At 42.7% G+C, this 22706-nt stretch overlaps 1 protein-coding gene across 2 annotated transcripts; it reads right to left on the bottom strand.

Annotated features, from left to right (window-relative positions):
- Positions 1–1807: 1807 nt before the first annotated feature.
- Positions 1808–22309, bottom strand: LOC138796854 (uncharacterized). 2 transcript variants are annotated; one of them, XM_069976565.1, is made up of 13 exons: positions 22074–22309; positions 21735–21868; positions 18082–18210; positions 16817–17064; positions 16452–16620; positions 14853–15054; positions 14583–14713; positions 11703–11869; positions 8148–8314; positions 5705–5911; positions 5149–5243; positions 3761–3885; positions 1808–2526 (listed from the first exon to the last, which is right to left on the bottom strand). In XM_069976565.1, the coding sequence occupies exons 1-13, from the start codon at positions 22242–22244 to the stop codon at positions 2267–2269; spliced, it is 2205 nt and encodes a 734-aa protein (XP_069832666.1). In that variant the 5' UTR covers positions 22245–22309; the 3' UTR covers positions 1808–2266. The 2 variants fall into 2 exon arrangements, with proteins under 2 accessions (XP_069832666.1, XP_069832667.1); XM_069976566.1 differs by having other exon boundaries at positions 8148–8302.
- Positions 22310–22706: the final 397 nt, after the last annotated feature.

Here is a 22706-nt window from a genome sequence, read left to right as displayed (position 1 = left end):
CCTCCTCCAGCTGCCCATGTCTCATAGCCACCCTGTCCCATCCCCCACCACTCGCCCCGTCCTGGTGCCAGTGGGGTGAGCGCTCCCGCAGTTCATACCTAGCAGCTTCCCTGCCTTTATAGCTGCCCGTTCTCTGAGTCTCGGCGGCAGATACACAGGCACAGCGGGGCACAGAGGTGCTGTGTATCTGCCGCTGAGACTCAGAGAGGATAGGCGGCTATTAAAGCACGGGAAGCTGCTAGGGAAGAACTGCAGGAACGCTCAGCCCGCCGGTACCAGGATGGGGTGAGCGGTGCGGAATGGGACTGGGCGGCTATGAGGCATGGGCAGCTGGAGGCGGTGCAGGAGCGCTCATCCCGCCAGGACCGGGACCGGGTGAGCGCTGCTGCATGGGACTGGGCGGCGGGGTGAGCGGCAGATGAGGAGCGCTCACCCTGCTGCATGGGACCGGGTGTATCAGGACCGGGCAGCACGGAGGGAGACAGAGGAACATTGCAAGCACAGGAAGGGAGGGAGGGTAAGGCACTAATTCATCTACGTCCATATTAATTCTATACTTCTACATGCGCCCCCTGCTGGTACATACACTTGAGACGTGACGTCACATTTTTTTTTTTTTGCACTATATGTGCATTTCCCATAATTAATGTATATTAGAGATTTGTCTAATTTTCCTGATGTAATAACAATATTAAAAAATACCTTTTGCCCGGAGTAAGGAGTCATCTAAAAAACATAGCTGTGTTCTCCCAGAAACAGCAACACTGTTGACCACAGTTTGTGTGGTATAGCAGCTCTGTTCCCTTGAAGTGAATTGAGCCAAGTTGTATGCACAACCTGGAGACAGGTGGCTCTGTTATTGCAAAAAAGCTTCTTTGTTTTCCTAATCCCGATACCCCCTTTAAATTTGCCATAGTGCATCATAGTGCCTTATATAACTCCAGGCTAAAAAGCTTTAGGGCCCTATTACGCAGGACGATTATTGTGCGAATTATGGTTATATTGTTCAAATGTAAACAATAATTGTTTTGTGTATATACAGGCAACAATCAAACAACCAATGAGAAATCATTAATTGTTCATTTGGTGCTAACACCAAAATCATTGTTAATAGTTTGCTAATCATTTGCTATAATTCTGCATTTGTTTGCTGTAATTCCACATTTGTTTACTAATCGTTCCTTCATTTGCTGGGATCAGATGGAGTAATTGGTTGAAACTAATGCTGAGTTTACACGGAGCGATATTTTGCCCGATCGTACGATTTCGAAGTAACGATTTTTTTTTAGAACGATCAGCGTTAGACGGAGCGGTATATCGTACGGAAAATCGTTTTGCGATAGCTTAAGCCTATCTCGCACATAGGTTAAACCGGTGAACGACTGTTTACACGGAACGATCTGCAAATTTTTTGCGAACGACCAACGACGATTTATGAACATGTTCAAAGATCAAAATGAACGATTTCTCGCTCGTCGCTTGTTCGTTCGCTGCGTTTACACGTACGATTTTCGTTCGAATTCGATCGTAGATTTGCACGATAATCGTTCCGTGTAAACGCACCATAACAACTATCATTCTAAGTAATATGGTGAACATTTTCAGGTTAACAATAAACATTTGCAAATGTTAAAAATTGCTTCGATATATTTAGGTGTTCTATCTGTTCATCTATAAATATTTAACATATAATAGTGTGGGGGGGGGGTTTAAAAAAAGGACAAGAAGCTGTCATTTGGGATATTAACTAGTTTGTTTTATTTTATTTTTAATGTGTTAACTTTTATACATTTTTTATTTTACATACTGTAGCCCGCATATGGTCATAAAATACTATACATTATAACATTTATTTTTATAGCTGGTAACACAAATGGGCTGGTCTACCCCTGATGGTAAGAATTGGGAACCTTCCATAGAATTACTCCAGTCTACATGACTATGTTGAGGCTGGTGGTTGTTTGAAATAGTCAAGAGAAGAACAACATTTACTAAAACAGTCAGAGCAGACTCTTTTGATTTGGGATAATATTTTTTTATTTTATGTACATTAAAGTTTATAAGGATATATATTGCATGGGGTTGTATAAGAACAGTGTAAATGGGGCCTGAGTAGATATTGTTTGCGTCCCCCAGCTTCAGGTATAGTTATAGGCAGATGAAGGTTCTCGAGCTAGATGGATGTGCAAAAAACATGTAAATTCATGGACTTCCTATGATCTTGTATACATCCGGTGTCATTGCTTATTCACGTTCATTTATTTGCTTAGATCTTTAATGGTTGGTCTTTCTCATCAGCTTCATCTTCACTACTTGTAGATTCTTCTCCAAATAGATCTGTCCCAACAAAATAAGAACTGTCCTTGTCCTTTGACGCAATCTTGAGGTTGACCAGTGAGGGAGTGTCACTCATTCCTACTAGAATGGTTTTTCTGTCAGCAGCTAAGGTTAAGCAGCAGATCTTACTGTCCGGGGTAAAAACCGAAACCACATTTCCATTGTCCAGGTCCCACAAACTGATGTCACCTATGGAAAGACAAAATAAAAGTATATTTCTTAAGTAAACTATCAATATAGTTGATTTATGTAATTTATGTCAGTTTGTTACTAACAGTCATATAGTTCTATAGTGTATACAGAGATATTTATTGAAGAACATAGATTGGATTGCTGTCCTTAAAAAAGAACCAAGAAAGTGTTTCCGTTCACATCTCATTGACAGCTGAACAGTGGTGTCCACCCCCTTGACTATCCAGAAACTGAAATGACATTTCTAGACTGCACAGTTTCCACTGCCTAATTCTCAATGGCAAGATCGCCATGTTGACAGTCTGTAAAAAATGTTGCAGCATATGGTCTATGAAGCAGGTGGTCAGTACTGTTTAGTTCTCAAAGTTGGGTGAAGCCTTTTAAAAGATTATCTAATAATAAAAAAAGTTGAAGCCTGGGAAACCCTTGACATTGCTTTTCTTAAGGCCCTATTACACAGGATGGTTACCTGTCAAATCAGGCCGACATCAACCCATGTAACAGAGCAAGTGATCAGCTGACAAATGAGCAAATGCTTTTTTTCCCCCCAAATATGCAAATGAACAGCAAGTGTCCCCAGGGCGGGGCAATCACCTCAAGTGCCCAGCATTTCCATCCTCCAGCACACAGTACTAGGCTGGCAATCAAATGCATGTAGAGGAATGATAGTGAAAGGAAGGATGGAAACTCATATAAATATTTTGCAAAAGAACAGAAATTTTAAATTCAAAAGGCAAGACAATGAAGGGGCTTTTAAACCATACCTGGTGCTGTCAATAGTTATACTATGCTAAACTGTTTAATTCTCTTGGGGAGAGAAAAGTTTACATTTGTGACTACCATTACAACACTCATATAATGCTAATGCAAAAGCATCCTACATAGTCTCCAACTAGATATGAGCGAACCTACAGTAAGTTCAGGTTTGCATAAACCTAAACACACTGCATATGAATCCCGCTGCCTAGAGAAGATGAATACAGCCATAGGGCTGCCTCGAAACATGGATAGAGCTAAGAAACCTATGATTGTATTCATGTTATCCAGGCAGCCCTAAGGCTACATCCATCTTCTCCAGGCATCAGAATTTAAATACCAAGCGTTTGGGTTAGTGTATAACACATGTAAGGGTCATAGTTTTGTTAAAGTTTACACATCTAAACCCTGCGTCCACACCAAACTATATGCAGAGCTTATTCTTATCTCAGTAGATTGCCCAATATTCACCTACCCGAAAGTATGATTGCTTTGGATCCTCTTTCTATGATCTGTATTTTACTGTTTACTGAAAGATGGAGGTTTTCATATCCTGGTATTATCTTGTGTTTTCGCCTGAAAGGATCCCAGACCTTTATTCTATAATCATAAAAGACAACAGTGTTAATGTGCTAAAAGCTCATGGTGACATAATACCCTACATTGGCCAATATATTATAGTTCATTCAATGTCATGGGAGTCTTTTCACTGCCTCTATGAATATGAAGTGGCCTGTCGGGGATCAAGCTGAACAGGTTTCTATAAAGTCTGATTAATTACACTAATTATCTGAATGAGGCTCATCCAGAATGTTATAGTTACATAGCAACAATACATATGCACGCCTACCAGCCATAACACAACAATCAATATTGTGTACAGATGAAGTAATATATTTCCATACACGTAGGTAGAAGTCAATTGAACTCAGCTTTCTCCACAGATTTAACAAACTATAGTTATAGCAAGTTGACTAGGAAATCTTTATGACTCAAGTCAAGTCATTCCCTAAAAATGTTTACGAATAGATAATTTTATTTACAATTCACTATATTAAAGTTTCAGTGAATGACAAGTTTACATACGCCAAGTTAACTGTGCCTATAAAGAGCTTGGAACGTTCCAGAAAATAATGTCATTGCTTTAGGAGCTTCTGATGATCTCAGGACACACATTGAATTAATTGTTAGATATAAACTGGGCCCAAAAATGAGGTACACAGTGTCAAAATACACTGAAAACTGAGGGTACCTTTGTGTCAAAACTGAGGCTAACTTTGACATTTCTTTTGTAGTTTGTAATGTATATATTTTTTTCCCCTCAGGAAAATATGTCATGTGAACATAGACTACAAACTGGATAACTTTTAGGCTATGTTCACACTACGTACTTCAACGGCCATACGTTTCATGTTGTAGAACACTGCCTCTGCTTCTATGGGATCCCGGCCGGAGCTTATACACATTGTATACGCTCTGGCCGGAATCCCGTGCGGTGCCGCAAATAACTGACATGTCCGTTTTCTGCGGCCACAATTCAATGAATTGCGGCCGTAGGAAACCTTGTCAGTTCGCACAATGAAGCAAGTGGCTCCGGACGCTTGCTTCATTGTGCTCTATGAGAAGTTCTGATGCAGACGCACGCTGATGCGCCCGCATCAGAACCCTGCGACTGGAAAGATCATCTGGCCAATACTTTGATCTGGGCGGAGACCGGCTGTTCCGTGACCCGGCCGGGGTCACGGAACGGCCGGTCTCTTACCCCGTGTGAACATAGCCTAAAGCTATTATATATATATATATATATATATATATATATTACAATACAATTAGTTTTGATGAAAAAAAAAGTGCTGCACTTACATGTTTCCAGACATGACTCCAAAAACAATTCTGTCTGCCTCATCAGTAATAGCCATGCAACAAATATTTGGCTCATTTTTCAATCGTTTCTTGACCTAATGAGGGAATGCATACAGTTACCAAAGTGATGAACACAGGCAGCCATTGGGCTTAAAGGGTTCATCCATCAAGGTTGTAGTTTTGCAACTGACGGAGAACCATAGGTTAGGAAACACTGATGTAATGTATGGAAGGGGCAGGTTCTAATAGAGCTGCTATCCGCCCTGAGAAAATAGAATGAGGTCCTTAGTGGGGTACCCCCCTTTTCAGCTCTTTGTGTCCTAATAGGGCTTATGGAAAGGGGTTATTTTGACGAGACACTAAGAAATCCATGGACGTTATTCTGGGAGCATATTATAGTTTTCCGATTTCATGACCAAGCTTTGTCATTGACATAAATTTGATAATTTCACTAATTTCCACTTTTATCATAGCAATAAAACTGTAACAGGATAACATTTTATATTAACTATCATCCACCACAAACCATAAATGCATCATTTTATGTATATATTACCAGTCCATTCTGAAGATCCCATAATGTCACATAGCTAGTTTTTTCAGCATCACAGTAATTGGAGAGAGCCAAGAAGCTGCCATTGTATGTTAGGGCGGCATTGTGTAGAAAGAGCATTGATGTCTTGTCTTCCAGTGTATGCAGGTGACTGACGGTGTCCAGGCTAAACACACAGAGGTGGTGCGCATAGTAAGAGCATACTATAACCTGCAAAGTATTAAAGCGTTCAGAATAATTCCAGAGTAAACCCAAGACTTTATATATAAAAAAAAAAATAATAAAAAAAAATAACAGTAGTGGTTGCTGCTTTAGGCTGGGTTCACACTACGTATATTTCAGTCATTTTGGTCCTCATATTTCAACCAAAACCAGGACTGGATTGAAAACACAGAAAGGCTTTGTTCACACAATGGTGAAATTGAGTGGATGGCATATAACAGGAAATATTTGCTGTTATTTAAAAACAATAGCGGCCATCCACTCAATTTCACCATTGTGTGAACAGAGCCTTTCTGTGTTTTCAATCCACTCCTGGTTGAGGTTGCAAAATACTGACCAAATACTGACTGAAATATACTGTGTGTGAACCAAGCCTTAGGTTGGGTTCACACTACGTATATTTCAGTCAGTATTGTGGTCCTCATATTGCAACCAAAACCAGGAGAGGATTAAAAACACAGAAAGGATCTGTTCACACAATGTTGAAATTGAGTGGATGGCCGCCATATAACAGTAAATAACTGCCATTATTTCAATACAACAGCCGTTGTTCTAAAATAACAGCAAATATTTGTCATTAAATGGCCGCCATCCACTCAATTTCAACATTGTGTGAACAGAGCCTTTCTGTGTTTTCAATCCACTCCTGGTTTTGGTTGCAATATGAGGACCACAATACTGACTGAAATATACGTAGTGTAAACCCAGCCTTATTCTGCATATATGGATGACACATACTCTGTTTATAAGATACAGTGATCCCTCAACTTACAATGGCCTCAAGATACAATATTTTCTGGACCATCGTAAATTTAGACCGGACTCAACATACAATGCTATGATCAGTCAGGATCTGTGGCACATATAAATAACTAGATAAATCACCGATGAAACTGGCCATTTTACTGGTAAAACCCCAGTATTAGTGAAGTACAAGCACTGGTTGGCTGTCTAGTAGTGATTCTCTATAGTACAGTGTGATACTACATGTTCTGTGCTGCTCATTACCTGGGCCAGCTTGAGCTGCTCCTTTGGGCACCAGGTGAGGGCAGCTTCATTTTATTATTTTGGGACCCTGTGTGATCAGTACAGGACCCTAAAAAAGGCTCTAGTCCTCAACATAGAAAGTAATTTACAGTCTCCAGTAGCTCTTTCCAACTTTTGTATATAAGGATTTGCTTTATCTATATTATTTATCTGCTTATTTTCTGCTAAACATTCATTTCTTTCTTATTTTGGGATCACATTTTGCGGGACTTAGAACCAATTACCAGTTTTCATAGAATTTTGGTCTCAACATACAATGGTTTCAACATATAATGGTCATCCTGGAACCAATTAATATGGTATTAATATGGGACCACTGTATTTTTAAAGTGGCTGTCCAGCATTACATATACTGTACAGCAGCTTAAAAAACAGTCCGTAACAGTCTTCATGATACATTGTTATGGCAGTTCAAACCCGTTTATTTAATTGGGATTGAGATGACATAAAAGACCAAGCCAGCATTGTGAGTCCAGACACCTTGAAGCCTCCACCTTGAAATGGGGCCCTCAGAGTATTAAAGACACCAGACTTTTGTTATTCTTTCTCTTGTAAGCCACTTTACGCTTGGACCACACATAGGACACCAGTATCCTGGCTTATGCAAGGATGTAACTGCATGGCGCTGCCAGTGCCAGTCACCGACTTCAGTGCTTAGAAGAAGCCTCTGCCGCTTTGCTCATCATGGGAACAGGATACTGTGAATATCAGTTTTATTATTGGCTTGTTATAACTGGGATGGAAAGCAGCATTATTATTATTAATAATAAATGGTAATTAAATCCCTCTGTGTCTCCACACAATAAAATGCCCACCTATATTATTTTCTAGAGGGCATAAAGGAGGTATACAGGATGGCTTTACTACTTTGAGGGGCACAAAGAGGGACACTTTTATGGTCTGGTGCACAATTAGCATTTGGAGCACAAGCAGTTGTGCCAATCGGGACTGGACGAAAAAGTTCGGGAAAGTAACACTAATCTTTGACTAAGTGTACTTGTCATGATGTACCTCCGATGGATCAAGTTAATCTGGAAGCCGGGTCTCCATGTATACAAAGACACAATAGACCATAATGTGTGCGACCTCCATAGATGTTGAAGTAAACCTCCCAACTTCCATCATTGTTTCTTGACCCTACTTGTGCTGTTTGTAATTATTTGGAAGCTGATATTACCTTTTCATCTTCACTCAACAGGTACTGATCTATAGCATTGTTCTTCTCATTAGCCAACTGTTGGATCCTCTCAATCTCTTGCTTTATTTCTCTTTCCTTCCTGCGTCTCTTTGCAGTTTTGGTCTCATTGCGTTTTTCCCACGGTGTAAGAATAACTGAAATTATACCTGGTTTGTATCATATACACAGTTTCACATATACACATATATACAGTTTCTTTCATTAGCCAAACCTACTATTGTTAAAGGGAATCTATCAGCACTAGATATGAGCGAACCTCGAGCATGCTCAAGTCTATCCGAACCCGAGCATTCGGCGTAGCGGGGGCTGCTGAAGTTGGATAAAGCTCTTAAGCTGTCTGGAAAACATTAATACATGGATATGCATTCCACATAGCCTTAGGGCTTTATGCAAGTTCAGCAGCCCCCACTGTGCCTAATGCTTGGGTTCGAATAGACTCGAGCATGCTCGAGGTTCGCTCATCTCTAGTCAGCACCTATTCTTGGTCTGAGGGGCTGACAGTGTGATGAAGGTCTGTGTTAGCTAGTGTGGTGTCATACCTTTATTTTTCTGGTCGGTTCGTTACTTTTTTGTAATTTTTCATCATAACTGTCAAATAGGGGGAGTGGTGATGGCTTCGTGCCGCACTTTGGCCCGCCTCACCACTATCTCCTCCCAGCTTGTATTGAATATTCATGGAGCCCGTCCCCCTGGCCTCCTAGCGACAGCATCTGTAGCTTCCAGGTTAAGTGTAGTGCTCGCACGCTCCAGCGGCGTGATTCGCGCATGCGCCGTAGTGCCTCGGAGCAGCACTGAGCGAAGTCATTGAGGGCATAGACCTTGGCCCTCAGTGCGCCGCTCCGAAACACTACGGCGCATGCGCGAATCACGCCGCAGGAGCGTGCGAGCACTACACTCAACCAGGAAGCTACAGATGCTGTCGATAGGAGGCCAGGGGACGGGCGCCATGAATATTCAATACAAGCTGGGAGGAGGTAGTGATGAGGCGGGCCAAAGTGTGGCACAAAGTGCGGCACGAAGCCATCACCACTACCCCTCTTTGACAGTTATGATGAAAAATTACAGAAAGTAACGAACCGATCAGAAAAATAAAGGTATGACACCACACTAGCTACACAGACCTTAATCACACTGTCAGCCCCTCAGACCAAGAATAGGTGCTGACAGATTCCCTTTAATATTACGAAAGTCAACATCAATTTATAGAAGTCATATTTTAAAGTTTGCACACTAGCTCTCCTCCAGAATGGTGAAACCTCATATAAGCCATTTTGCCTCTTTTTGGCTTTTTTTTAGCAGTATAGAACAGGCATGTCAAACTCTGGCCCCCCTGACAGTGCATATTATTAACATTTGCAGGACGCCCCCGATGCAGGAAGCGTGTGTGATGATGCCACTTTCTTTTAAAACTCACTTCTAAGCTGCAGACCTAATGCTGCCTGCGGCCTAGAAGTGAGTTGTAATAGAAGGCAGTGCCGTGTCTCAACACAGGTAGCATCATCACACACATTGCTTGCGCCGGGGGCGTCCTGTGGGCGGAGGAGCTGCTGGTTAAATTAACAACAGTTCGGGCACAACTGGGGGGGGACTGATTACTATATGGGGCACTATTGAGGGGAGGGCTGGGTATTATATGGGTAATGATTACTATACGGGACACTATTGAGGGGGAATAACTACTATATGGGGCACTATTGGAGGGTAATGATTACTATATGGGACACTGTTGAGGGGGGCTGACTACTATATGGGCCACTATTGAGGAGGGTCGACTACTATATGGGACAAGATTGAGGGCTGACTACTATATGGGGCACTATTATGGGATTACCTACTGCGTAGGGGGAAATAATGGGATAATGTATAGCTACTGTTTGAGGGCAACTTCTTTATGGAGCAGTATTAGGGGGTACTGTTAGAAGAGCTAACACCACATGGGCTATGGAATAGGGCATTATTACATTTTGGGCACTATGGATTGGGAGCTTGTATAAAGGTTGGTAGGAGGTGTTATAAAAATCCCTACAGTGAACTATAGATATAACATGGGGGCAAGTTCTGTGCACAGCCTGTTCCATGCATCAGGGGCAGTACATGCAGTAGAGACGTGGATGCTTCCCTGACAGTGACAGAAATGCTGCTCTTACGCTTAAATGAACATTAAAGAGGATGTACCACCAGGTACGTCCTTTTGAATTTAACACACCGATAGAATGGCGCTGTCATGAGGAAGCCGGTGCCGCGGTCCGGTTCCCGTGTACGGCGCCGTTCTATCCAGCGGTACCGGGCCGGGCTGAAGCACTGGAGGTCGGCCAGGCCGCCCCCAGTGGGAGGGAATTCCCTCCCCTCTATGACGCACATCCATTAGAATCGGTGTGTTAAATTCAAGAGGATGTACCTGGTGGTACATCCTCTTTAAGGTTGGCCTACAACTTTGCCAACAATTTTTTTTTATTATGGCCCACTGTGTATTTGAGTCTGACACCCCTGATATAGAATAACCTCTCAGCTCTGAAGCCAACAGGAGGTCAAATCACTGATAGGGTGCATTCACACGCACGGGATCCGCAGCAGATCTGCAGCAGATTTGATGCTGTGTTCAGTTATTTAGATCAAATCTGCTGTGGATCTGCAGCAGAAAATCCGCCGCAATACGGTGTGTGTGAAGCTACCAATAGGGTAGCTTGACACGTACTGTATCGCAGCGGATTGTCTGCTGCAGATCCGCAGCAGATTTGACTAGATGAATGAACACAGTATCAAAACTGAATGTGATCTTACATTTAGGGTCCTATTCCACGGGCCGAGCAGGGCCCGATCAACGATGTAAACGAGCGGCGATCTGCTAGATCGCCGCTCGTTTACTGGGCCTATTCCACGGCTTGATGATCGTTGAGCGAGGGCTGCAAGGACATCGTTACCGATGTCCTTGCAGCCCTTGCAGCATCATACTTTACCTGGCTGCAGGGCTTGTCCTCCGCTCCATCTCCTCCCCGGGTCACCCGCGCTCTATCTTCTGAATGGCAGGTCAGCTGACAGGCCACACTCAGCCAATCACAGGCCGCGGCGGTCCCGGCCTGTGATTGGCTGAGTGCTCCGTCAGCTGACCAGCCATTTAGAAGATAGAGCGCGCAGGACCCGGGGATGAAGACAGCGCAGAGAAGAAGCCCTGCAGCCAGGTAATGTATGATGCTGCTGCTGTTTCTTCTCAAATCGTCGGTCGCCCGCCGCGCACCGCTATTTAACAGTAGCGATGCGCGGTGGGGGAACGATGATTTTAGGTCTGGCCCTAAATAAACGATCAGCCGATGACACGATCATCGGCTGATCGTTCTCTCTATTTCACCGAACGATAATCGGCCGAATCAGGCCAAATGGGGCCGATCCGGCCGATTATCGTTACTGTGGAATAGGGCCCTTAGTCAAATCTGCTGCGGATCCGCAGCAGAAAATCTCGCACCACTGCTGGTGTTATAACTGATATTTTATACTTCTCATGAAGTGATTATTGCTAACAGGATAACAGTTTTTTACCTGTCTCCTTCCCTTTCTTCTTTTGCTGTATCACTTTTTTCTGAATATTTTCATTGGATAAATCATTGTCTGCCGTTATGTCTAGGGCAGAAGAGTTATCCTTAAATTGTGGCCTAAGCCGATCCTTTATAAAACCTGTTTCCATGTTCCAGATTACAAAATGATCCCTGTAAATGGTAAATAACACAGGTTTTTATGTGTAAGCATATGCCACCTTTGTAAAAATTGTTTGTATTGGGCCAGCATTATCATTGCAAATGATCTCTCCTCCAGAAAGAAGAAAACTATCCTATACTAGCGAAACCAGAGGATCCTCCAAAAGGGGAAATCACCCTAACAGAGAGACTATGCTTAAATGGGTTATCCAGCGCTACAAAAACATGGCCACTTTCCCCAGCTCTTGTCTCCAAATTGGGTGGGGTTTCAAACTCAGTTCCATTGAAGTAAATGGAGCTTAATTGCAAACCACACCTAAGCTGGAGACAAGAGCGGGGGAAAAGTGGCCATGTTTTTGTAGCACTGGATAACGCCTTTCATGTGTGCTGGGATTGTCTACATCACGAGTGTCAAACTGCAGCCACCCAGCTGTTACAGAACTAATTTTCATCATGCCTGGACTGCTAAAGCTTTGGTTTTGGCTGCCAAGCCATGATGGGAATTGTAGTTTTGCAAGAGCTGGAGGGCTGTAAGTTTGACGCCCCTGATGTACATGCAGAGTTTGGATTTTAATTTACTATATCACATACCCTGTAACTAAAATTAAAGGGGTTATCCAGCAAAAATCCTTTTCTTTCAAACATTTCCTGCAGGAGATGTTTTATTTTCAGCCTGACACAGTGCTCTCTGCTGACATCTCTGTACCAGACAGGAACTGTCCAGAGCAGGAGAGGTTTTCTACGAGAATTTGCTACTGCTCTGGACAGTTCCTGTCTGGTACAGAGATGTCAGCAGAGAGCACTGTGTCAGACTGAGAAGAAAAGAGCTAAATTGGATTATGGTAAACAACAATTAACACAGTCTTTGGGTGGATTCACAGGTACCGCATTGCAGCGGATTTCATGATTCGAGTTTCGCTGCAAAATTCACAGCGATACTCAATTCTGTTATGGCCTATAGCCCTGCATTCTCGAAACAAATTTTCATTCTGCTGTAAAAATGTAGCCATTGCCCATTAAACTAATAAGCCGCTGGGCTTTAAAGAGTCACTGGCGTTATAACTTTCAAAATCTAAGTTAACAGTAGATGTGATATAAAGCAAGTTTGTAATTTACATTCTTTTTTTTTTTTTATCATGCTGTAAAACAAAGCTATACTTACCAGAAATCCAGGTCCAGTCTCTTCCTTTTTAGTCTTGCGTTGGTTAAAAAAAAGAGACTAAACACATGACGTTCGACCTGTACAGAGTCATGGCTCAATGTGTCCATCAGTCACATGACTGCCTTCTCTCTGTGAGCGCTCAGATGGCCTGGGAAACACGGGACTTCCTGTGTTTAGACTCAGAACACAGGAAGTGCAGTGTTTTCCATGATAACTAAAAAAAAATAATGAATGTAAATTGCAAACTTTATATCACATCTACTGTTAATTTAAGTTTTAAAAGTTACGACAGGTAAACTTTAAATAAGATAATGCTGCCCATGCTCTCGCCTACTTCTCTGAAGCTGGAAAAGGGTAAAAACCAGGCAAAAATCTACACCTGCCTCAGAGCATGTGTAGATTTTTGAACATAACCTACATCCAGCACAGGGCCAGCCTGCTTTAATAAGGGGTGTACACTTAGTAAACCTAGATGGGAAAAGGGAGCAGGGCTTTATTTAAGTCTGGCCCATGAGTATGTCAGTCTTGATAAATGTCCCCCTATGTGCTATATGTAAGGACATGGGGAAGATTTATCAAGATGCACCCCAGTTGTACACCATGGAAAATCTGCGTACACCAGCCATAACCCCTGCTCGCCTGATGGGGGCGTTAAGGTGGAGAGGTAATCTACACCTGCTCCCGAGCAGGTGCAGATTTGTTCCACAATGCCTGTGCCAGGTGCAGGGCCAACCGGATTTACTAAGAGGAGTGCGCCTCTTAGTAAATCCGGCTGGGAAATTTATTTAAAACTGGCTTATGAGTACGCTAGTCTTTATTACAGACCTCCATAGAGCATTGGAAAAAACATTAGGGCTCGTTCCCACTGAGGAAAGGTAGCGGAATTCCGCGACGGAATTGTCCGCCGCGGAATGCCGTTAGCCTCCCGCTCATAATGGGAGTCTATGGGAGGCGCGCGCTCCTGCCCTGTCCGCGCTGAAGAATCAACATGTTCATTCTTCAGCGCGGACAGGGCAGGAGCGCGCGCCTCCCATAGACTCCCATTATGAGCGGGAGGCTAACGGCATTCCGCGGCGGACAATTCCGTCGCGGAATTCCGCTACCTTTCCTCAGTGGGAACGAGCCCTTAGAAAGAAAGTAGAAAAAGTATATGTGTCAAGGATTTCCACTTGTAAATCAGCCAAATGGGGAGAATGATGGCCCCAAAGATTTTTTTCTTCCTACAATTTTACACTTGGCCATGCCTACGTGAAAATGTTTTCTAAGGGTGCCTTCACACCAACCGTATCGCAGCAGAAAATCCGCTGCGGATCCGCAGCAGATCCACAGCAGATTTAACTAAATGAATGAACACAGCATCAAATCCGCACTTACAAATCTGCTGCGGATCCACAGCGGATTTGACAGTGCATTTTTAATGCTGTGTTCATTCATCTAGTTAAATCTGCTGCAAATCTGCTGCGGATCCGCAGCGGATCTTCTGCTGCGATACGGTAGGTGTGAAGGCACCCTAAACAAAGAAAAAAAAAACATCCTTGCTTCTGTAGATTATTTCACTCTCACCTGTTCTCTGAAAGCCCCAGCAGTAAGCCTTGATCCAGGACCCTGTATTCATGCTTAGGGCAAGGTATAACATACAGGCCTGTCTGGCGGCGGACATATTTTTTCTTCGACAAATCATAAGTAAGAAGAGTCTATAGACACAAAAATGAGTAAACATAAAGTATTACTTTTCCGTGATATAGTATTATTTGTACAGCTGAGGGAAGAGATGTCTTTTGTCATTCACATGCTCGTAGTTTACTAAAAAAACAATCATAGATTTCTTCTTACCTGAAATATAGGTCGGGGTGTGTCGGTGAATGAGGCCATACCCCTGTCAGTGAGGATATACAGCTTCATGTCTCTGACTAACACAATATCATTGCTTTCCACCAATCCTCGCTCCACACGCACCGCACTGCTCTTACACTTTGATTTCACAATGTTCCATACAGTGATCACCCCAGGCCTCACACTCCTGCAGACCACATATCTGCCCAAAGCAAAGAAGAAGACATTTACAACATGAAAAGTCAATAACACCACATTTTATTACATTGCATTGCAAAACATGCATAGCCGCCTCGATAGAACAGATTCCATGTTTTCAGTTACATAAGTCTAATTTTCTATTAGTGTCTGTTCACATCATGATTTGCACCACGGAGGCACGGATATGTAAGGAAACTGTCAGTTACTTGGGCCTTTGAAATTAATAGGGCCTGTGTCAATTCGGGACACGTTGGCATGTCTGTGTTGGATTTATAACATGTCAGACATCAATTATACCCAATGGACCCTACTGACTATATAGGGGCAGGTCAGGTTTACAGGCATGCCTATATGAGCAGATTCCACTTTAGTCAGGACTTCTGACACCACTGGTCCTGCCCTTGTCCTGCTTTGGATGTGGGAAGGAATACTATTCATTAAGGGTTGGATCATTGCAGGGTGCCTTCTCTGCAATGATCCAACCATCCTTGGTGGAGATACATTGTTTTGCTGTTTTTTTTAAGTTTTTCTTTCTATACAATATGCATTGGAGGTTCCTAATAGCCACTACAACACAGATGTAAGCCTATCAGAGCTTTTTCTTTTAACAAGGTGTGAACCCCGTGCATCATCATGTCTTATGGTCTGCCCGGATTTTTATAAACAATAGAAGTTTTGAATGACTGCAATCAAAAGATTTGCTTTTCTGAACCTTAAAGGGGTTATCCAGCGCTACAAAAACATGGCCACTTTCCCCTTATGGTTGTCTCTAGTTTGAGTGGGGTTTGGAAACTCAGTTCCATTGAAGTAAATCGAGCTTAATTGCAAACCGCACCTGAACTGGAGACAACAGTAGGGGGAAAAGTGGCCATGTTTTTGTAGCGCTGGATAACCCCTTTAATACCCCTTAAAGAGAATGTGTCAGCTGTAATTCATTTTCCTAACTGCTGACACTGTTAGAAAGCTTTTGGGTAAAGGAGAGGCATCGCAGACCTGGGGCACAGATGCTGTAGACAACACCAGTTTGACTCGCCTGCTACAGATTAAAAGATTATTTTTTGCTCTAACAAAGGCATCAGGCGCATTTTAAAAAACACAACCGGTAAGTACTTACTGTCATCAAGCGGACGGTACTAGCAGTTTGGGGGGGGGGGGATTGGTGGATAAAAGTCGCTTTAAATGGCCGGAAAAAGCACTGACCACCAAAAGTGCTTTAAAGGAAACATATGGTATTGCAAATGCAAATTAACCCCTTCCAAGTCAAATTAAGTCCTTCCTACCCTGATCACCCCCCGTCGCGTTGCCAACATTATGCCCACTTTTTTATTCAAAAAAATCTTTTTCCTACTTTCCTCCTCCAAAACCTAGATGCGTCTTATAAAGCAAAAAATACGGTACCTGGGAAAGCTCTTCATTGTCACAATCTCTTGAATTCCATCGGCTCCTTTTGCATTGTTCATGCTGATAGTTAGAGACTGGTCATTTATACGGTTTGCTAAATTCCATGATCGTACGACATTCTCTCCTTCACAGAAAGCGAGGCAGAACCGAAGGTCAAAGCATACTCCTATAAGAGTGACACAAAAATATCTTAAATTGCTGCGGGTGTTTATAAGATAGTTTTGCATATAGAAAGTTTTTTTGTGTCTTCCCTGTGGTGTATGCCAGGGGCGGTGATGCTTCTGTCTGTCTTACCAAGTCTACTTACCTGTCTTACCTTTATGAAGCTTAAATAATTCTACTGTTAGCACAGTCCAGCTTACCTCCAAGTGGCACTGATGAAAACTTTGCCATGTGTTTATGGTCCTCTGTTTCTAGATTCCATATTACTATCTCTGTGGTATTGGTATTTGGGAGTCGGGAAAATGCAACTACATGAGATCCCTGGCGGTTCACTGCAAACTTAGTAATGAAGTCATTGCAGCAGCCCTTCACTGTGCGGATATAGGCAAATGTGTGCACACTGAACAGCTCGATATGAACCATGTCATGTAATTTTGGTGAAGGATATCTGCAAAACAGTTATAATGGACATTTAGACAGCACACACCATACATAGAGAAAATCATGTAAGAGCTCAAAATCTTGTCAGAGCTTGGCCAACTTCCTCCTCCACCTGTCGCTCGAAGTTTTGAGGGGTGGGGCCTTATTACTCATGTAACAGATGTAATGAAAGCAGATGGAATCAAGCTAATAAATGGAGACTGTGACAACATACACTTTCATGACTCTTTCATATTATGTAAATGTCAATGCTGCTTTATAAAAGTGAAGTTTTGGTGTACACTTGTACTGATATTGGACATTATTGAATTACCTATGCCCAAAAAGCCCAAACCAGCACCCCTGTGGCGTGTTGCAATCCAGGGTCCAGAGTGGATTTACCCTATAGGTATAATATGCATAGCACTTTGTGAATGTTGTTTATTATTGTTACACAATGCACTTTAGTAACCAAACAGTTTATGTACAATAGTCCTGTGTATTTATGTCCTATAAGATATAAGATGTACATAATAGCGGATATGGATTACATCTATTTTTACATTACAATATATTAATACATATGGTTTCCCCGTGTGCCACCACATTCTGTCGGTTCCTCCTCTGTTTTATATTGTATTATTTTAATGTTTAATATCCAATAAAGCTTTTTGTTGTTTATATTGGTTGTGGGGGTTTTGGCTTTTCAGAGCTAGGTAATTCATATTGGTTGCCAGCGACCACTGGTTAATTTCTCGCCCACACTACTACAGTATTACTACTTATAAACACTACGTAGGGACATAACTTGTTTACACGATGGGCATGTTTTTCCTGTGTTGATAAATTGGTAATTTATTTTTTATTTTGGTAATTGTTTCATACGGAGGTTTGACAGAGCCTCTTTAAGGGGACTCTGTATTATATTGGTAATAGTGAGGCAGCTGATGATGCCTAATAAATTGCTCTGTAACCAACTATGTTGACTCCCATCAATCCAAATCTATAAATAGCATTATAATAAATTAATCAATTTATAATATACCTGCAAATCAGTAGGAAATATTCCTTGGTTACAGCCACACCTTGAACTGAAGCCACAGGATCATGCGCACTAAGTTTGGCAACCACGGCTCCTTTTCTGGCGTTTAGTACCATGGCTTCCTTCCCACTCCTGTCACAAAGAGGAACAAGAGATCATTTCTCTGGTGCACATTCCTCTGCCCATAATCATCTTAGCATTAAATTCCAGAAGTATACACAGTAATAGCTTCCATAAGTATACACAGTGATAGCGTCCAGAAGTATACACAGTAAGGCTGGGTTCACACTACGTAAAAAATACGACCGTATCTCATAACAACGGCCGTTATTCGCAAGTTTACGACCGTTGTTTGCGCAAATACGGCCGCTGTAGTGTGAACACAGCCTAATGTATTTGGTCCTATTTTATGTTCTTCATATAATGTCTATAGACAGTTAAAGTGATACTGTCTTTTCCCAAATAACCCCCACCCCCTCGGGCTTGTGCTGATTCCAGAACCTTTGTGTTGTTGATAATAAAATATTTCCAAATGTACTTTTTATTTTGGCGTTAGTCTGTTCATTTACTGAAAAACTACCCGTTCATCATCCCTGGGAAGTGTTAGGGTGTATCAGCCTTTGTGCCCTCCATGTGCCTCAGCCCCATGCCTAGGTAGTATGGCTATAACAACCCTGTGATAGCGCTTTGATGTTTACATCACCCAAAGCCCCAAAGAAATCAGTAACCGTGACCTCCAACCCAAACCCAAAATGTCTGCCAATAACACTTTCATACCATGGTTTAGTAAGTAGCATGGCTTGATAGGACTTAAACCTTACAAGTATAATACACATTTCTATATGATTTATAAAAGTGGTGCAGCAGCCATTATACTAGTCCAAAGTATCATAATATTCATGTGTGCTGAGTTGTCACATAAGCCAGTCCTTATAAAAGGTGCTGATAAAGCATGGAAAACAAATTTTACAAAATGATAATGTTCAGTATATGGCCATGTTCACATGGCGTAAGACACCGGCTGTTCTGTGACCTGGCTGGGTCACAGAACGGCAGGTTTTTAGAGAAGATCATCCTGGTTGGCATCAGTGTGCGCCCACATCCGAATTCCCCGCTGCGCGCGATGGAGCATGTGGCCAAAGCCGCATGCTCCATTGTGTGAACTGACAGGTTCTCTGCCGCCGCTAATCAATGAATAGCGGCCACAGAAAACTGACATGTCAGTTTTTTGCGTGGCCGCTAGAGATCCCGTCTGGAGTGTATACTATGTGTATACACTCCGACCGGGATTCCCTCAGCTGCAGCACAATGTAAGTGAAGTAGTAATCACGGCCGTGTTGCAAATCAGCAACAACGGCCCTGATTAATACTGTACTTACTTTGTGTGAACATGGCCTATATGTAGAAAAAGGTCATATTAATTATTATTATCAATGGTTGGAAACATGTTCATGAAGGTTATGGGTTTAGCAGATGACACTGCCTATAACTGAGATGGAAGAGTTACAATAAATGTTTAGCTTAAAATAAATATGGTTCATGTATTCTGCACTGAAAATGAAACTTTAGTGAAATGGCAATCTCAAATTCCCAAAACGTCGCTTTTGCTTGGCTTAATAATAAAACGTCCAATAAACATGCTATATAAATCAGTTCGCACTGCACACATTCACATAAATGTTTCCGGAGTCTGCATTCCACTAGAACATGCATTCCAGAGTTTAAAGAACTCGCTGTATTCTGTTATTGCAGGCATGTCCAAACTTTTTTCGAAGAGTGCCAAATTTGATGAAGTGAACATGTGCGAGGGCCGACCATTTTGCTTGACATTCTTTGGACCATTAAAATGAATGCAAATACACTTTTTTTTTACAAAGTTTATTGAAAACAGCATACTTTTTATACTTAAAAAATCCCGGGGCACACCACCAACCAAAATGGCACAAAATGACACTAAAACAGTACATATTATACATATAGTTAATAATATAGATTCTAAATGTATTTATACTCACTCAGTGTGAAACCTGGGCCTGTTTCGATAAACACAAAAGGGATATCCCTGTTTCTCTCCCCCATCCCCATGTTTTTTCTCCCCCCTGCTTCTCTCCCGTTTCTCCCCATCCCCATGTTTCTCTCCCCCCTGCTTCTCCCCCATCCTCATGTTTCTCTCCCCCCTGCTTCTCCCCCATCCCCATGTTTCTCTCCCCCCTGCTTCTCCCCCATCCCCATGTTTCTCTCCCCCCTGCTTCTCCCCCATCCCCATGTTTCTCTCCCCCCTGCTTCTCCCCCATCCCCATGTTTCTCTCCCCCCTGCTTCTCCCCCATCCCCATGTTTCTCTCCCCCCTGTTTCTCCCCCATCCCCCTGTTTCTCTCCCCGTTTCTCCCCCATCCTCATGTTTCTCTCCCCCCTGCTTCTCCCCCATCCTCATGTTTCTCTGCCCCCTGCTTATCCCCCATCCCCATGTTTCTCTCCCCCCTGCTTATCCCCCATCCCCATGTTTCTCTCCCCCCTGCTTCTCCCCCATCCCCATGTTTCTCTCCCCCCTGCTTCTCTCCCATCCCCATGTTTCTCTCCCCCCTGCTTCTCCCCCATCCCCATGTTTCTCTCTCCCCTGCTTCTCCCCCATCCCCATGTTTCTCTCTCCCCTGCTTATCCCCCATCCCCATGTTTCTCTCCCCCCTGCTTTTCTCCTGTTTCTCCCCCATCCCTGCTCACCTTCCTTGAGATGCTCGCCGCGGGCGCCATCCCCCTCACCTACTGGCCCGGACGTGCTCCTCCAATCAGGGAAGACCGGGAGCGTGGTGCGTGGCGCACCACGCTCCTGGTCTCCCCTGATTGGAGGAGCACGTTCGGGCCAGTAGGTGAGGGGGACGGCGCCCGCGGCACACTGGTTGAAAAACACTGCTCTAGTGCACGGGAAAGAAAAGCCGAAATCTCGGACATCGCGAGATTTCGGCTTTCCTTTTCTGTGCACTAGAGTGGCGTGGCACAAGGCATCTGTTGCTGCCGGACACCTGGGGGGCCGTAAAAGTTCGGAACGCCGGACTTTGGACATGCCTGTGTTATTGCAATACTTAAAAAAAAGTATTACATTGAACAAAAATAATTTGAATAACTACAATATTCTCAGTACCAAGGAGCATATAGTATATGATTCTATACTACCTGTATAACTAAGCTGGTATTTACATAAATCAAAGACATCCAATACTCAAACCAACCCTATGCAGCTGATGGAGGCCAGAGACACAAAGCAATCTCAGCAACGTCATGGCTGCAGTTGTAATTGGGCTTCTATATAAGCATGCTATAGAATAGGAGGAGCTGATCAGATCAATGTAGTTTTGTTGGAAAAGATTCAATATCTTTAATAATGTATTCCTTTAATGTCCAGTGGGTGGTCCTAATCAGTGACTGACAATTTTGTATGCATGGGTGTGAATACAGAAATAATGGTAAATAACTCATTAAGACCGCCCACTGGACTCCTAAACTTAGAATGAGCAGATGCTAATATGAACAAATTACTAGCTGTGCTCAATCTGCCCAGCTCCTCCTGCTCTATACCCGGTATATGTAATTTTCATTGTGACTAGTTCCTTTTAAGTATATTGACACCTTGTTCCATACAATGTATTGTATTGAGCTTACCTGTAGGCGAATACAATGTACTCTTTAAATGAATTTCTAGAAACCAGAATGGAATGGTTTTTATGAACTGGCATTTCATCTGCAGGGATTCCTACATTACAGACAAGCTTACAGGAGTCAGCCAAATCAAACACCTGGAATGTATGACACCATGAATAAAATGTCAAGTAAAGACGAAGTGCAAAACATAATTTACTTGTATATTCACCATCTAAACAGAATTTCTACAGCAGTCTTATGAAAACTTGTACTGTACTTTCCCATATTTACTTTACCAAGTGATTGATTTCTATATAAAACATCTATAGTGGTTATCCTTATCACACCTAGAGAACTCACCTTAACTAAATGGCTTCCATCAAAAAAAGCTAAGAGAAGCTGGCCATCCATAGCAGATGTCAAGATAGGGGCGTCCAAACAGTCACTGGCAGAATAAACCATGGTGCTTGATGAGAGGTCCCATATCTGGAAACTGTGATCTTGAGTGACAGCAACTATTCTGTTCTGCATGCACACAGTAATGGAGTCAATGTGCTTTCCAATACCAGGAAGAGTGAATACAGGCTTCCCAGCTACTAGGTCCCAAACCTTCAGGGTGCCATCCCTGGATGCTGTCATTGCTCGTAGATCAGTCTGTGCTTCTGCAACTGCAGTAATACTGTCGGTGTGACCTATACAAGAACAATGTTATTAGTGTACAATAGTACTTCTTTGTTGTGCTTAAGAGGAGTACACCAATTCCCACAGCAAAAAATCAAATACAAATTCTGCAGAAGCATATAGAATTGCTTACCTGTTCGCCCAAGTTCTGAGTTTGTTTTGTTGGTCTGCAGTCCTTTAATTCCCATTTTTTTCACACTCTGCCAACTCCATCCCACGGAACCCCTTTCACTTGCTTGCTCAATGATGCTGCAGCACATTGCATCTGCTGTATTAATTCCCTGTCTGCTCCTCTACCTGTCACATTGCTCA

Source organism: Dendropsophus ebraccatus, chromosome 7 (assembly GCF_027789765.1).
Source record: "Dendropsophus ebraccatus isolate aDenEbr1 chromosome 7, aDenEbr1.pat, whole genome shotgun sequence".
Lineage (NCBI taxonomy): Eukaryota > Metazoa > Chordata > Amphibia > Anura > Hylidae > Dendropsophus > Dendropsophus ebraccatus.
Note: the sequence above shows the minus strand (reverse complement) of the source record. Positions and strands in the feature narration are given on the sequence as shown.

Excerpts from the sequence above, each read along its gene's own strand:
- LOC138796854 (XM_069976565.1), bottom strand. The coding sequence starts at position 22,244 with ATGCAGAACAGAATAGTTGCTGTCACTCAAGATCACAGTTTCCAGATA. Across the intron at positions 16,621-16,816 it reads TTCATCAGTGCCACTTGGAG|GAGTATGCTTTGACCTTCGG; the intron begins GTAAGCTGGACT and ends TCACTCTTATAG. Across the intron at positions 11,870-14,582 it reads CTGGGGCTTTCAGAGAACAG|GGATCATTTTGTAATCTGGA; the intron begins GTGAGAGTGAAA and ends TACCATTTACAG.